General features: G+C 34.7%; 1 protein-coding gene across 1 annotated transcript in view; it reads right to left on the minus strand.

Moving 5' to 3' along the window:
- Window positions 1-12,062, minus strand: part of LOC106062296 (multiple epidermal growth factor-like domains protein 8) — a 38,330-nt gene extending 26,268 nt beyond the window's left edge. Inside the window, exons 1-14 of the mRNA XM_056041059.1 lie at window positions 11,942-12,062; window positions 9,741-9,955; window positions 9,079-9,242; window positions 7,702-7,857; window positions 6,103-7,105; window positions 5,522-5,679; window positions 4,626-4,805; window positions 3,578-3,764; window positions 2,721-2,893; window positions 2,041-2,250; window positions 1,378-1,494; window positions 1,144-1,268; window positions 648-852; window positions 358-464 (exon numbers count right to left, since the gene is read on the minus strand). Of these exons, the coding sequence (XP_055897034.1) occupies window positions 358-464; window positions 648-852; window positions 1,144-1,268; window positions 1,378-1,494; window positions 2,041-2,250; window positions 2,721-2,893; window positions 3,578-3,764; window positions 4,626-4,805; window positions 5,522-5,679; window positions 6,103-7,105; window positions 7,702-7,857; window positions 9,079-9,242; window positions 9,741-9,924 (2,969 nt within the window). The 5' untranslated portion in view covers window positions 9,925-9,955; window positions 11,942-12,062. The remainder of the gene's footprint in view (window positions 1-357; window positions 465-647; window positions 853-1,143; window positions 1,269-1,377; window positions 1,495-2,040; window positions 2,251-2,720; window positions 2,894-3,577; window positions 3,765-4,625; window positions 4,806-5,521; window positions 5,680-6,102; window positions 7,106-7,701; window positions 7,858-9,078; window positions 9,243-9,740; window positions 9,956-11,941) is intronic.
- Between the last annotated feature and the right edge of the window lie 5,805 nt (window positions 12,063-17,867).

Consider the following 17,867-nt stretch of genomic DNA (forward strand, 5'->3'; position numbering starts at 1 on the left):
CTGGAGGAGGAAACAATTATGGGTTTCAACATTTCATGACATTTAAGAACCCTCTTCAAACGGCATGGAGAAATGTTAGGTCACTTTAAATGAATGGGCTAGTAAGTATTATCTTAGGATTTAAAGATTGAGGTAATGCTTTACTGAGATCATGCAATTACCCATCAGTCCTGTATAATATAACAAATATATACCAAGTTATCCAAAACATTAAAACTCACAATAAGGCATTTATATATTAACTTCATTTAGCAAGCTTGCTTATGATATTTCCCATTCTGAATGTAAAACCTTTCTGTCTAATTAATCTATTTAAAACTAGAATCAAACTCAACCATTCAATTCGCCAACACTTACTCATGGCAAGGAGGTGGACATTTCTCACTGTCTCTAACAGCTTTCTCAGGATGTCTCATTCTTCTAGTACAGTGACCAGTGTCCATCACCCACTCACAAAGAGGGTCCTGGAAATACATGACAATCATTTTCTTCACATATCAATATCCAACAAACTATTCACTACTAAATGTGATAACTTAATACAGAAATAGTAAGAGAACATACATGTGAAAGAATCTTATGGGAAAATATTTAGTTTTGACATAAACTATACTATAGATTTAGTATTCACCATTCAATGTACTTACAGCAGCACAAGTTGAACACTGGACATGACTCTCACAGTCTGGGCACTCAGATGGAGAAGTTATCATATACTGATGTCTAGGGCCATCATGACAAGAGTCATCACTAACGTTACGAGGCAGGCAGATTCTTTTAAGTTCACACCAGCCACATAGAGCATCAGTCAGACACCCCAAACAGTTGTAACTGGCACTGCAGTTCCCTTTGCTGGGAAGTGATAAGCATTAACTAATTAGAGACTATTTTTTTTTAGCTTTGGCTTTAGCTAAAATATTAACTATATAGAAAAGTTAAGCCTTATTAATTCTGAGATGAAAGATTTCCCTTTATTTAATATTTAGACTTTGTTAGCAAAATGAGTTAATGATTTGTAACAGATTCAAACGAGTTTAAACTCTAACAGATGGTATACTCTGGTTTATAATAACACAGTCAATCTACACCAATCTAAAGCTATAAAAGATTTGTAAAAAAAAACAACAGATTACTGTCTTATACCTGTATGGTTCTAAAAATTCATAAGTAATGACATGATATTTGTCATTTTCATTTGGCCTCAGGTAGCCATTCCAGCTGATGGTCACAGCAGTGGTGAATTCTGTTGAGCCAGCTTGTTCAGTTGTCTACAAGTCAAAGTAAACAAAAAATAAGTTCAAGCTTTTTGTTCTTTACTCCTAAAGGTCTGTCATTAAAGGCAAAACGTGAAATTCATAAGTCTCTGATATTAATTACCTGCTCCAGATAATATCTATAGCCCCGAGTGACATTTGGAAAAACTGTACGCCCATAGGCTCTTTTGGCTTGAAGCATTAGGTTGATGCCTTCATCATCTCTCTTAATGACAGATTCCTGAAATGTAAACAAGTCAATAAGTATAACATCTGCCTATGTATGCAAAACAAAGACTTGGATCCATCGGAAAATGACTAAGTGACTGTGGCGGGTGCACCAAGAAATGGCTGTCACAAAAAAAAAAAACTGTTTGAACAACAAAAAGGAATGATATCCTAATGCAGATGGCTTCACATTGGAAGGAGAAGAAAGTGAAGTACATTTCTCTACTGATCTCTTTTTAAAAGCAATACTAGAAAGTTGTTGAGGAAAACATCAAAAACATCATCAATTAGAGCAAAGATCATTTAGTTTACACCAATCTGAAATTACAATCTTATTTACACAAAGCGCTAAAACTAAACTTAAAAAAAAAAAATCAACTCAAACATTTTCTTTTGTTTTGTATTGCATACAGATATTAAAATATAAAATTAAATCTAGATTTATTTGCATTTGACAAAAAGCCTAACATAAGAACAAAAAAACTTGATAAACTAAACTATTTATCTTTTGTACATTAGTTCCCAGGCACACAAAGTAAAGTGACTACAGAACACTTACCAAGCCTGCTGGCGAGTCATCTGAAGACAAATACAATTGAGCCTTAGCATGCTGCAGGGACAGAAAGAGTGTCAAGTTCTCATTGGCAGGTGGCTGAGCATTGAGTGGGTGCAGGAATCCAAGGAACTTCGAGGTCAGAAAATACACATGCTCAATACGTTTACCTACAATATATCCCATGGTGCCTACAGTTCTGCGGTGAATGTTGAGCTACACAGTAAAAACAAATGTGAGTTAGATTTTAAAAATGATATAATAAGCTTGTTTGTACAAGAGACTCAGCTATTTCAATCAATACATTTTCACAGGTTCGAAAGGACAGGCACACATTTTTTTTTAGTTTCCAAGACATATTTGGTATTAAAAGACAAAACTTTGGTGTTCATACTGCATTGGATATTGAGATTTTCTTTTTTAAATCAGAATTAATGAAAGAATGAAAGTTCTTGATTTTTTACAATCTGAAAGTGAATCTATAGATTGCTTTGATGGCTCCTAAATCTGTAAGCTATTGGCCACCATAAAAATAGAATACTTCTTAAACTGTCTTTGAGAATATAAGCTCTTGAAGAGAATCCTTAGTATTAACATAAAAATAAAGACAAAAAAAAAGACAATGAATGTTAATCCTAAATGTAAATGAGTTTGTTATAAAAAAGACTGAAAATCTGTTAGCTCACCTCATCAGGATATGTGTAATTAGCTGGCTCTCTGTACTTGACAAACTGAAGACCTGCTGGGAAGTCTTCCGTCTGGCACTGGATTATACTAGTCAGGTTAGCACTCAGTCCACCCCACCAGCCTACAACACCAGTCACTGTGCCATTGGCAGATCTACAAGTACCCGCTGGAGCTGGGGAACAGGAAAACAAAAACACATGATAAACTCTGATGCACATTTACCTCTCCAATGCAAGACAAGGATGCCTACTTTCACTAACTCTTTTCCATACCTTCCTTGAAAGGATAACGGAAATGCTCTTGAGGGCTATGAAGGTAATGTAAACATGGGTGGAAACAGAATGACTAACTTGTGCTTTGTCTTAATGACATGTGTGTATTTACTATCTGAACTTAGTGACCTATAGGGGAGACAATTTATGACAGACCGTCTGGCTGACTAATATGAAATGTTGATACCTTAGTTTGTTAGAACTTTTGGTATTTTATATTTGAATGAGTCATGTGTTAGAACCATGTACATTTATGATCAAAGACTTGTTTAAAATTAGCTGTTGTTAGTAGCTTTACAATGAGTTGAATTTCATCAGTTGAATTGCTGTGAAGTGAGAAGGGGATTGCAAAAATTACTGTTACAATAAAGTACAACATGGACCAAGAAGTTTTCAAGAGGAAGCTTGACATATGTTTCCAATGAGATCACCTATTAGTCATACTAATTAGGTTACTATCTGACAACACAATTGATAAGTGGTGTAGAAAAAGCAGCACTTTGCTTTGTTCGTGAACTAACGCATCGGTATGAAGTGAAACAAACGGAGATAACAAACACTTAGATAGCGAGGTAAGTACTCACATGATCTGGTCTGACATTGAGCCTCTTTGACACACCAACTACACTGCTGAAGGTAGACATGTTTACGCTGGATATCACTGGTCACTCTAACACCTTTACCTTGGCTGATGCAGGCACCACATGTGTGAAGTGATGGGCATATGCCAGGGCATCTGTCAGGAGGGTCAGAGATGGGACCCACACAATGCTAAAAAAAAAAGCACAAAATCCATGAAATAAGAACAAAATGAGACATCTTAGATGAAAATTAAAAGTACCCATGTAGCTTTAACTTAAGATCCTTACGTGTTCAAGTTTTCTTTTGATTAATGCTTTCACAAATGTCATGATTTAGTGCTGGATAATATTAGAGAGAGAGTGTGAGCTTGACAGTCCTGGTTGTCATTGTTTTTATGTTGATTGTATTGTTATACTATAGTTTACAGAGGTGCCTCACAGAAATGCTTTAAAACCCAGCTTAGATGTCAACTTGCTTTAACTGACATAGAAGAGAGCACCTAAATGCATGCAGCTTAAGAACTAGAAAGATGGAGGTCACAATACAAGAGCCACAGGATACACATTTGAGAAAAAAAAAAAAGAAAATCTGTTGCAGAGGACAGACGTAGACAGCGGAAAGAAAATCTAAATCAACCATCAGTTCACAATGGTTATGCCTGAGCTAGGTGTGGCAAAATATGTAGGTCACAGCTGGGGCTGTGTAGCCACAGTAAATACTGCATTCCTGTAAATACTGCATTCCTTATTGATCTTCAGACTCGAAGACAAGCCTTATTATTATACAGTATGTAGTTTTGTGCTATTTATTTGTATTCTTAACTACACAACTTAGATTCATTTTGATAAATAATGTGGTCTTCCACTTAGGGGATAAAAGGGTTATTACTCAAACCATTTTGCTTCTGTCCTGTATAGGCTAGCGCACATGATGGTGCACACCCTCTGCAATGTCCTATGGCAGTGTGAAGTGCAGCTGTTCATCTATGATGCTCTGATGATCTTGGATGAGGGAAGAATTGCATAAAATTAATTTTAAAAAAAAACTTACCTCCTTAAGCGTACGATGTAAACAGACAGGACCCTCTGTGTCAGAGAGTGAGGTGTTACAAAAGATGCACTCAGGATCTTCCAAACAAACTTGACTGTCATACTTCCGACAGTGATCACTGTCACTGAAATGAATGTCAAGTTTCTCACTCTGGCAAAGTGTTTCATCTTCAGAGGAACACTGAAACAAAACAGTCATTGTTGACAACAGACCCAGAAAAAGAAATAATTTGAAAATATGGTAAACAAAAGATTGATCCCTTGTCCTTAACATATTATAAGTTGTATTTTATCCGACATCAACTTTTCAATGATGAGCAGAAAGTAGCTTTTCATAGATGAGCTTAATAACTTTTTCACTTTTCATTGATGACCTCACATAACTTTACATTGAAGAAATTACAAAGCTTTTCATTGATGAATTGACAAAGTTTTTCACTACTGACAATTTACAAAGTTTATCATTAATGAATTTACAAAGATTTTATAAATGAATTTACAAAGTTTTTCATTGATCAACTTTTATAACTTTTTATTGATGAACATTGTTGCATGTCAATGAGACCATTGGTAAGTAAATGACACTTATATAGTAAAACACCACCACCAGACCCCCCCCCCCTTTTGTGTCTGTCTTTGTAAATGGTGTCTTTTATCTCCTTTGTGATGGTAATATTACAAAATCCTGACCCAGAGGGTGTTTTTTTCTATGAGAGTTCCCTCCATACACAGCCATGTAGTTCCCCACCTACATTGAACCTAAAGAATTAGTGCTGGATCCTGACTATTAGATATTGATTAGACAATGTCAATTCTTTTGGTCAACACTCTACTGAACATTTTACATTTAAACTATACAGCAATTATTGACAAGATGAACATTAAAAAAGGAATCACCTCATAGTCAGCAATTGCAGATGGAACCTTGTAAGCAATAAGATCTCCTAAAACCTTTCCGGAATAGCCTCCCATTATAAACATAATGTTGCCGTTAGCAACAACAGCTGTATGACCGAATCGTCCTTTCAATGGTATCCTTCCAGTAGAAGTATTTGCTGAGGAAATAGAAAAAATGAATTCATCTTTTAAAGCCACAACTAAATGTCAAGACCAAGGACCAATAAAATTGTGTGTTTTATGTCACTAAAACATCAGATTATAAATACATTGGTACCATAAAAAAAAAAAAACAGAAATAATGATATATACTATAAAATAAGTTGTAAAATAAATATTTTGATACCAGCTTTAGCTCTTCTAAATGATATTCATGAGTTTGTTTTCAAATAATCTTATATATTATACACAGCTAAATTATTTTGTTACAAGATTTCACCTTTCCAAATAATAGTTAATAACAATTTTTTCAAATCATCTTAAAACAGGCCTGACTTATCCAAACACAACAACCTATCCACTAAAGCAAGAACTATTGTTCAAGTTACATATTATGACAGGTTTACATCTCTATAACTTACCGCTAAAGTAGGAGTGATTGAGCCACAGATGACAACCCAAGTGGTAAAAATGAATCTCGTTGCTGTAACATATTTCAAGCTCCTCGTGCTTATGAGAGTTCCCTCCGTACACAGCCATGTAGTTCCCCACAAGCACAGCTGAGTGGTAAGCCCTGTCTCTAGGAATGAAATCTTTATGCCATCTAAAATTGTGCAGCTGGGACCAGTAGAGGTCATCTATGCTGAAGACATGGATGATGTTGGAGCGGTCACTGAAAAGAGCTGTCTCCTGCTTGTACCCACCGAACACTATCAGTGATCGCGAATGTTTGTGGTACAAGGTGCTGTGACCTACTAAACGCTTGGTGGGATATCTGCCACCCTTCACCGAGACCTGCTCCCACTGTTCAGGCATTTCTGCCGATATCTTGTATATGGTATCAATGTATACCCTCTCTTCAGTTTTACCACCGATGACAAACAAATGATCATCAGCTGTGGTTAACGTATGGTCAGTCACTTTCTCTGGCATAATGCCACTTTCGTTGGCACAAAGAGCCCAGGTCATAGAAGAAATGTTGAAGAACCACAACTCGTTGCTGTGTGATCCATTATTGAGGAGACCACCAAAAATGTAGAAGCCCTCCCCATAAGCATCCATGGCATGGCCGCTCCTGCCGCTGGGCCAAAGCACTTCCCCCATTTTGAGCTTACGGGTTAAATTTTCCCAAAGGTTCTTTGACAAGCAGAACCTCCAGAGTTCATCCAGCACATGGTTGAGATCGAATCCTCCGAACATCCATATACATCTGTTGGCGTAGACTGAAGTGTGAGCAGTGCGGGGTGGGAAGCTTTGATCCGTGGAATTATGAACACTGTACCAGTGACCTCTGACTCCAGAGCTGCTGATGGGCACATCACACTTGTGGCCAACGTAGCCTGCATTACAACGGCAATACTGCAGTTTGTGAGCATCAAAGGCACATTCCCCATGCTGTCCACAGTTGTCTGGACAGTTAGCCACCTGAGAAATACAACACAAATCAAAGAATTATTACTGAAACAAAGAAACAGAAGTCAATTTTATGATTTTAACCCTCCCATCCCTTAGCCCCTGATGGCCACGCCACACTTTTCTTACTATTTTTCAAGTTCTAGATCTATAAATCAAACAATCTCTCTCTTTCAGCAGAGATAAAATTTTTCTTTAAAAAAAAATTCTGACTCGTAAGAATAAAAAAACAACTAAAATGTTGACCAACTTTAAGCTTATTACAGGCCTAGACCTACCTTTTACATGCCTGATTCATGTTTAATGCAAATTTTCATGTAAAACCACACGAACTCAATGTAAACACATGGAGGCAACCATTCACAGAGCTAAACATGTGGTTTAATAACGATTGTTGGTTATTTTTAGACAATGACTCTTTTTTTTTTCCCCCATGAAATAGGCATCTACCAAAAAAATAGTTACACTGGCATAGGGCCATTTTGGAAATTACTGAAAAAGCAGTACACTGGTCTGGTAGTATTAACATTTCTGCCTCACCAGCGAAGATTAAATTTGTTCCAAGGAGAAGTAGGTAATATTGTTTCAATGACTTCTCACCAACTTACCTCACAGCCTCTCCCACTGAAGCCAGCATTACAGTGACAGACATTATCTCTACAAACTCCCCGTTTACTGCAGTTCCATGGACAATCAACAACTTCGTAGTGAGCATAGAACCCAAGCCGGACATAGTTGCGATCACTGAACAAATAAATCAGCATCTAGCAGATACACAAAAAAATGCGCAAAATCAATATATATATATATCCATTAAATAATTATTATTTGCATGAAAAAAAAGGCAATTTTAAAAAATAAAAAAGTACTGATTAAAGAGAGCTTATGTATTGTTTTACCTGCTTGAAAATTGAGTTTCAGAACTACATAATTTGATGAAGAGTGATTGTTGTATTTTAATTTCTTCTTTCAAAATTACATGTTCACAACTATATAATTATTGAAGAGTAATTGTATTTTCAGCCTGCATAATAATTAAATGTCACATACAGGCCCTACTTAATTTTGAAAAGCATTTATAACAAAATGAAATTTATTTGTTCATAAGCAAAGCTTTGTGACAATTTTGTAAAATGTTGTTTTTTTTTTAGATCTACAAAATGGTGATTGTGGGTGAAAAAAATCATAAATGGAGGCTTTGCCAACATTGTTATGTTTTAACATTTATAACTCATATGCCAACATTGTTATGTTTAACATTTATAACTCATGCTAGTATGCTTATAAATGGAATAGAAATTTAATGAATGACTAAAACTTTTTTTAGTTATAATTTCAGAAACCTTCATGCAATTGTAAATTGTGATTAAAATTTATTGAACTAGAAAACTTCACAATAATGAATTTGTGTGTATGCCAAAGTCAACTCACAAAATGAAACAGTTGCTGCCAACTGCATCCTCATTAACCCAAACCATCCCCTTTACTATACTAACAGAAGGAGCACACATCACTTTGGTTTAGAGCAACTTCAAATCAATTTTTATTAAACTGAAATCCTGATTAATCATACATTATAACATTATAGTTCATTATTATCAATCTTTACATGCTTGATGAACTATTATTTAAAAATAAAAAAAGGAACAAAAAAATTGATTTAATAAAATGAATTTATCTTTGGTAAAAAGAAAAAAAAGTAAAAGTGTTTAAAGGTATTGTCTTTTCAACAATGTACAGTGTAAGAGAAACAGCTAGAGGAGAGTTGACATTGAAATAAATTAAATCAAATATTTCTTTGTTTCAGTAATAATTCCTGTTACACACTTTACAAAAAAATATACTGTAGCTCAAAAAGTCACATCATATATTATGGCACCCTCAAACATCAGCACAATGAGTTTAATGTATTAGATAAGAAATTTCATTGCACCAATGCCAATGTACATATTGAAATTATAATGTGCTATCTTAGAAGTACTTACATGCCCAGAGTAGGCAGTGACGTCTTCAGGATGACTGTCACCACTGAGTGAGGCTATGAGATGGCTATTGTAGGACTTTCCATCATAGATGAACAGGAAATCAAAGGAACATTCTGTTGTCATGTTTTCAAATCTCAGGTGAATGGTCCTGTTAGGACCACCTGCTACAAGAAAAAAAAAAAAAAAAAAACAACTCACATAAAAAAAAAATGTTTTAGGTTAAATAAAAAAGTAAATAAATATTTATTTTATCATCATCATCTTTTCTTTGTGTTCCCCGTGGGCCTTAGTAAAAAAACATGACACTCTCCACAGTCTCTTGCTAGCTTTTTAATGACTTCCCAGTTCTTTCCCGTCCTCTCTGCTTCATCTAGTTTACTGTGTTGCCACATTCTTTTAAGTCTTCCTCTAAGTGTTGTTCCCTAGGGGTTCCACTCTAAGGCCTGTCTAGCTCTGTTGTTGGTATCTTTTCTAAGGGTTTGACCAATCCATGTCAACTTCCTCTCTTAGATCTGCACCTCTATATTTTTCTGTCCATTCATCTCCCACAGTTTGGTGTTTTCTATTTTATCATAGGCTGAAATAAATGGGTTATGGAACTTGTGGATACTAAAAAACAAAATGTTGATTACAAAGTAGTTTTGAAAAAAAAAAATACTTACCATTAATGAGCCATTCACATTTTAAATATTCTGTGTAATTTTTTGGCCCATCTGTGATAACTCCTGATCTGTTATGCAAAATTGTACGCCCTGCACAGATATCATTCCTTAAGCAATGAATTCCTTGAAGTAGAAATATAGACAGTAGATACAGCCCAATGAATAGGCTGATCACAGTCATCATGTAGGCATTATTGTCCTAGTACAGCTCCCTCCTGAGTGATGCAACAGAAAAGCAAATTAAATAGCAATTAAATAAAGGATCAATATTTTTTTTTTTTAAAAACCCTTTTTAAATGGTATACTTTACTATATAATACACATACTAATATTAGATCTCTTAATCAGTGTGTCTTGACCATTACAGTTAAATAACTAAGGACCACATAGACAGAGGCAGCCTTAGGTGGTGGCGAGTGGGGCAACTCTAGACTAAGGGGGCCCAGTGAAAAGAATTTTATTTTTTTTGTCATTTCTCATGCAAAATGTTTCTGAATCATTAGTTACGTTAATTTAAGGCCTCTAAATCATTAGTAGATAACTAGGGCAGGGACAACATGATCTTAAAAGCAAAATCGTACAGAAATCTTGAAGAAAAATTACATATCTAGATAAGTAGATCTACAATAAATAGTCAAATGACCAATGCCCAATCACAATATATCAATAGTACAGTACCTCAGTAGCTATATTAGATAATCTAGATTCTAGATGATGTATTATAATTATTAGTATCTAGATCTATATGTATAAATTATAATTTAAACTTATAATCAAGCCCATCATAGCCTCTAGCCTTATTGCTCTTATTAACTAACAACTTACTTATATATAAATTTACGCTCTAGAAGAGACTAGATTCTACTAGTAACTAGATCTACTTGATCTAGATCTAGTGACTCTAGTCTAGACTTAGTCTTAGACTATCTATAGAAAAAAGGCCAATACTGTATAGTATAAATACTACTGTACTAGATTTCTATAAATAGATAATATAGATTATAGATCTAGTAGTTACGGTAGTCTAGTATTCTAGTAGTCTAAGTAGTAATGCTTAGTGCCATAGCCTGGCATATGTCTATAATAGTCTATATTTAACTATATTATATTAGTATATAATTAAATATTTAATACATTCTAGATCTAGACTATTATAATTAAATATTTAATACATTCTAGATCTAGACTATTCTAGACTTGTAGAGTAGAAGTAGTAGTAGTAGATCTTAACTTAAATCTTAGTCTTAGTATTTATTTTAAAATAAACAGCTAATCTCTTAGACTTAGTTGAGTCTAGAATCTCTAGATCATCTTACTAATCTGAGTAATCATCTAGTCTAACACTAGTCACTCTACTACTCAATAATAAATCTAGACAAATTCTAGAAATCTAGACCTAGGCTTGCTAGTGCAGCGGTTCTCAACCTTTTATGCTCAACGACCCATTTTACAATCTCCCACTCTGCCGCGACCCCCCCCCCCCCCCCGCACACACACACAGTTCACACACCTATAGAAGAATAGAGAAAAACAATCCATTTTTTCAATGGCCTTTGGCAACCCCTGGCAAATCGTCAATCGACCCCCAAGGGGATCGCGACCCACAGGTTGAGAACCTCTGCCCTAGTGAGTCCCTACTACTAGTACTAGATCTAAATTTAAGACTACTAAGTACTACTACTACTAGACTAGTTACTAGTGTCTAGTACTATTACTAGTACTACTATCATTGTATCATAATCATACTTTTGATTCTCGTACTGTAACTCAGTAAGTAAGTCAGTGTATAATAACTGTATTCAAGAGAAGAGAACTTAACTTACTGTTAGTGTTTGTAGTACTAGGACTAGACTCTAGATTACTAGGCCTAACTATAGAATACTATCTAGATCTAGGTCTAGATGATAGTAGATCTACTACATTCTAGATTCTAGTACTACTAATACTACTACTATGTCTAGTAGTAAAAGTAGTACACTAGATCTAGATCTATAATCTACTGTCTACTCTACTCTACTCTAGAGACTAGTGACTAGTGTCTTAAACTTATTGACTATTGTCTACTCACTACTGAGCTACACTACTGACTGAATCTAGATTTAGTGATTTAGTAAGATTTTAGATCTAGAATTCTATTATATAACTATAATATAGATCTATAATGGTGACAAAAAACCTTGTTTATGGCTTATTTTACTTACATAACATCATCACATTTTATAAGTCTTTCATGGGAATTAATTAAATAGATGTCCTCACTTAATCTTTTTGTTTACTTTTTCTTCTACTGCTTAGACTTGATCATTTTTGCTTTAATTATAGGCTTACTTCCGGCACTCGGCACATAATGCCATTTGTGTTTTCATTGGCAAAATTTCATTGGAACTCGGTCAAATTATTGGAGACAAAAAATCCAGGTCATGAACATAGAAAATAGATCTTTAGTCGGTATAGATCTTGAGTCGAATCTTGACTAGATCTGATCTTGAGATCTCATCATTGGCCCCCTTCAGTCGTAGAACGACTATGGTTCATCTCGCACTCTTCCTCTTGTGTCTGTGGAGTCCTATTTTGGAGAGAAACTCCCGTCCACAAATATCGCAGGTTAAGGTGGCTTTTGATTCGGTGGTAGAGGAGCTGGTCATTTTTCGCATTGTCCGTTTTTCTTCCATGGCTGAGGCCCATGTTCTTTCGCTATCCATAGCTTTCTTGATCACTGTCTCTCTCCATCTGATGCGGTCTAGAGCTTTGTCTATAAATTATAAATCTAGACTATTCTACACTGTAGGTGTAGTCTACAATGCCTGCGTTATGAGCACTCTTCTTTTTGGAGTGAGAGCTGGTCAACTTAGATAATGTTAAATGTGCACATCCTGGAGGGCGGTTGGTCGTTGTGCTGGCTACATGACACCCTCGTTAACCGTAAGCCACAAAAAACAGATGAACTTTACATCATCTGCCCTATAGACCACAAGGTCTAAAAGGGGAACTAGTTAGGCCAGGTTCACATCTAACTTTACATTCACTTTCACCTATCCTTTGATCTGCGGGACCGTTGGGGCACAACACAAGATCTGTTAACCTTTTTTCTCCATTCTTATCTCTCGTTTGTCTTTGATATAATTTCATTCGGATGTTCTTTCTGAAAATATTGAAGCATAGTGCCTGGGTGGACTACTGCGGGGGCCGATTTTGAGTTTGTGTTTCCACACAAACTGTCTTTTGTAACCTTATATAATTTAAAATTATAACAGAATTCCCGCGGCCCACTGATTTACCAGGAGCTCCTGTAAATCTAAAAAAAAATAGCAAACGAAAAAGTCCTGGAAATCTTTTGAAAACTCATACAAATCTCTTGAAAATATATCAAAGACAAAAATTGTCATTTTCGGGTGTCATTCAATATGAAAAGCGCCAACTCTACGTGCGATAAGTAAAAACGGCATTATGCATTAGCCGTAATTGTGTAATCTGGTGAAAGAAGCTTTTCGCGCCTCAAACTAATGAAGAATTACTTGATGTCAACAATTCTCGTAGATAGATTGAAACATTTGGTAATTCTTGTTATTAACGTGATCTATGTAGGAAACAGAATTTGTATGATTTACTGTACTGTATGGTTTAGCTACACGCAAGGCTCGTAAAGTAATTCTGTAGGTAGTAAAGAATGAATTAAAGAATGAATAAAATCCAAAGACGAATTTATTTTCTAATACAAACTCTTTATTTTTCACTTAATATCCGTATCGCTACTCTGTTTTGTAACATTTTATTTCATGCTTTAGACATGTCGCATAAACTGGAAAATTATTGCGAGATGCCTTATTGTCTTGCTATTTTTTCACGATGTCATGAGGCCAGCACAACTTTAAAACCCTTTCCGTAAGGCGCTCTTAAATAAAAAAAACTTTTGATAAAATGTCAAATAAATATTGTAAAGTAAATAATCAAAAACCTATTTCGGGTGTACTCAATCAATGAATTAGCATACAGTTTTATTGTTTAACATAAAGAAACAAACTAAACAATAGTTATTTGTTTGTTTTTTAGGGGGAGATTTTTTTTTTTGCTAAAAGGGGGGGGGGGGGGGGGGTCAACATTGCGAGTTTATCGCACCGGGTGACACAGACCCTATTGACGCCACTGAGAATGGAAAATATTATGTACGAATTGCTTTCCTATTGGTGTTATAAGTATATGTTTATAATTGTTCAATATTTATTTTTAATTCATAGAAAATTAATTACGTTTTCAATATATAGGTAAAACTGCTCTTTTTTTAAAAAAAATAAATCAATATTAAATAAAAACGAAACAAACCAAAAAAACATACTAAACATACGTGCTATAGAGAGTTTTTTTGCCTGGACACTCTCCGCACCATTATATTTGCGACAGTTTTTTATCTGTATAGCACAATAAATTAAAATCAAAATTGGTTTCTAACAGAAATGTACAGTAAAAAAAAAAATATAATGTTTTTTAAATATGTTTAAATACATACATTTTCTTTTAAACATTATTTCAAATGTCGAAATCCAAAATACTTTTAAATATTGTGTCATTTTGACTATTTAATTACAAAAAAGATTTTTTGCAAATGAAATTTTTGTTCATATAACATCTATAGAGTTCTCTATAGCACTTTATTACGAAAATGAAAAACCGAAAGGTCATTCATTCAAAGGTAGATAACTGTTGGAAAGGATACAATTTATTTTCATTTTATATAAATATGACTAAAATTAGATATTGAAAGGTCAACAATAGTTTAAGTCTTTAAAATTGTATATAAATTATTAATGATTTTTAAACTACATAAAATATTAAAATTCATAGAAAAAGTAAACATTTCGAAGCTATATTTGAAAAATAATGCATACAAAATTTGTAGAATTATCTTCCCAAATGAGCTTTAATTGAAAGTTGCCATATAAATTTTGATTTCTACATTTCTTTAGTGTTGCATGACTTTGTGGTACATCGTTGCCTTACAAGGCCAAAAGAACCAAAATCGTTACTCTGCTTTGTCACCTTTTTTTTTTCTTTTTAATTTTTCTAATATATAAAGAACCTGTATTAAAATAAAAAAATCTTATGCCGTCCTAAGGGTACCATAACAGTTCACAGAACCAAATATCTCAACTCATCCCAATTAGCAGCTATCCTTAACAGAAGCAAAGGAAAGGCTAACATTATTCATTTCAGATCTTGTGATCTATAGGGCAGGTGATGTTAAGGTCATTTGTTTCTTTGGCCAACGGTTAACGAACACGGTGTCATGTGGCCAGCACAACGACCAACTGCTTTTACTTTCCTCAACTTAAGTCAGGTGACCATTACAATTGTGTGGACTCAGGGGGAAAGCCCTAAAAAAAGGTTTTAGAAAGAAGTTGGTCCGTTAATGTACATTGAACGTCTAGCTTTTCTTTGTAATTTCATTATTCTACACTTTAAAAAAAATGATTTTGAAAGTGTGTCGTGTCTAACAATATGACTGAACAAGCTCAGCTTTTGTCTCTTTACAGTACTATGGATTTCAACCTTTTTTTCCCCAGCCTAAATTTGGACTTGCTTTAGACATGCTTAAACTGGACAAATTGTTGCGAGATGCCTTATTGTCTTGCTATTTTTTCAGAGTAATTTCGATGGACGCTATCAAACTTTTTTTAAATGTACAAAATTGATCAACATCCTTTGTTGAGATTCCAGGATTTGCTCGACGATCTTTCGCAAGAAGTAAACCAGTTCAATACTGATTTGTCTTTTTGGAAGCGGCTGAGAAACTCTAGTCTAGGCCTACTTTAAAACCCTTTCCGTAAGGAGCTCTTAAATAAACTCTATAAAAAAAATAGGTTGAATTCAATTTTTCTCAATTCAATAATTGTCCACTTTTTTCTCCCTGCCTAAATTTTGACTTGTAAAAGTAAATATTCTTTTGTTTTCTTTTTACATTTGTTAATACCCATCAGTTTTAGCATTTTATCTCTAAGGCTCCATAGACTCCGATTGAATGCAAGAATCGAATTGAAGGTATTCTGTTCTGGCTTGTCATCAGTCCATCTACAATAAAGAATTTTACTTTTAACTTTGAAAAAATTGATCATGGCAAGGGCTCAGAGCTTTTAGTTGGTCCACATTTCTCCCTCAATAGTTACGCGTATTGTTTTTTTTTTTTTGTTTTTTTTGTCGAAAGGGGGGGGGGGGGGGGTTAGTGCATGAACCAAAGGATTGGATTTCGCTCCTTATTTAGATGTGTTAAGCAACATTATTCCATACACTAAGGAGACCCATCTGTACAAAACAGATTTTAGATTAGCTTGTCATTTCAACTGTCCTGTTTATGTTTACATGTTATCATAGCGCTTTGAGCCTACATTATATTTGTTAACAGCGCTAAATAAATTCAAGAATTAATATTATTTTTTTTAATTTGCTTTCTTCTTTTAGCATCATTGTTCAGCATCCAACGTTAGCAGACATATTTGAGTATAGACAGACTCTGTTAGAGATGAAAACATTTTATTTTTCTTTGACTTTGAAGCAGATGTTACTCTGCCAGATTTTTCTTAATTTAATCATGAACAAACAACAAATATTTTTAAAATCTATTTCTTAAAAAAACTTCCCTTATCTAACGGAAGAACTGCATATATTCCAATACTGCAGAAATAAGCTTCCTTGTTCTGAATAAAAAAAAGACATTAATTATCACTAATTGATTAACAAATTGTTGAATTTATTTTATTGATTGTATTGTCATCGAATCAAAAAATAATGCCAAAAAAAAACTTGATCCGAGAATGGAAGTATACGAAAAAACGTGTATAATACGTAAACGTGGTTGTAACTCCACATATACAGCCACATCTCTCAATTAGTAACATTTATTTTCCTTTATTTATAACATACAAAATAATTCGTTACCAATAATTCATTAACAAATTTGATCATGCTTTTATTGATTCACTCTCTGTTAGGTACATCAAATAATTGTCTAAAATTTCCCCTTAATCCGAGAATAAGTGTGGGAGGAATGAAGTATTCAAAAATTGTACAAGACAGACAGACAGACAGTGTGAGTTGATATAAGCTTTAAAAAATTAGAACGCAAGATACAGACTGGGTCTCTAAAAATACACTCTCTATGACTGATCATGCAGTGGGTACCGATTCACATAGGTGTGACTGGCAACACTATTGCAGACTCCTTGGCCCACCAGGGAGGGCAAATTCCACCCACAGAACAGGCTGTAAGTTTTCATCATGCTCTGGCTATAATTAAAAAAACAGAAATGGAAAAGTGGTTTGAGTGCTGGGACAAATCCCAAAAAGCCCGTGGAGTCTGGGAGCGCATGAGGCGCCCTGACCGCACTTCCCCGTGGTGGAGGCTGTCCAGGCCTGAGCAAGAGATTATAGCACAGTGCAGGACAGGCCATTGTCCTGTTGGCTCATATTTCTCACGGCTATGGCCAAATTTCGATTTCGGGGATGAAAAGGAAACCGTGCCTCATATTCTGTTTGACTGCCCCAGACTTGCTGATCTCCGTCTCGACAGGTCTGGGAAACCAAAAATTCTCGACCTGTATGGCGACATTTATGCACTACGCAAGACAGCAGGGTTTCTGTCCAGGGCTATTGCAAGAGAGGATTTAAGCCTCTCAAGCCCTCACTCAAATGGAGTTGGATGATGATGATGATGACTGATCATTCGTCTCCTGTAAGTTTAGATCGTAGCAGATATTACTCTTCCAGATTTTCCTTAATTTAATCATGAACAAACAAAATTATTTTAATTTTTTTTTTTCAAGAACTTCCCTTATCTAACGGAAAGAAATGAAAAATCACTGACATATTTCTCAATACTTTAGAAAATTCCTGCGCATTCTTGGACACCGTGAAGATGATGACGACTTTACAGAAAACATCACTGTTCTGACTGACATCATCATACGTCGTGGTTACTGTAATAGTTTTGTCTTGAAGTTGTTTCTTTCAGCCACTCACTACACAATGACTCGGAGGAAGAAACTCAACTCATTGTTAAGAAAGAAACAGCAACTCACTTTATGAATTAACTACAACCCTTTATATAGATCCTATGTACAAGCTCTTAACACATAAAAT

The sequence above is a fragment of the Biomphalaria glabrata genome, chromosome 9 (genome assembly GCF_947242115.1).
Source record: "Biomphalaria glabrata chromosome 9, xgBioGlab47.1, whole genome shotgun sequence".
Lineage (NCBI taxonomy): Eukaryota > Metazoa > Mollusca > Gastropoda > Planorbidae > Biomphalaria > Biomphalaria glabrata.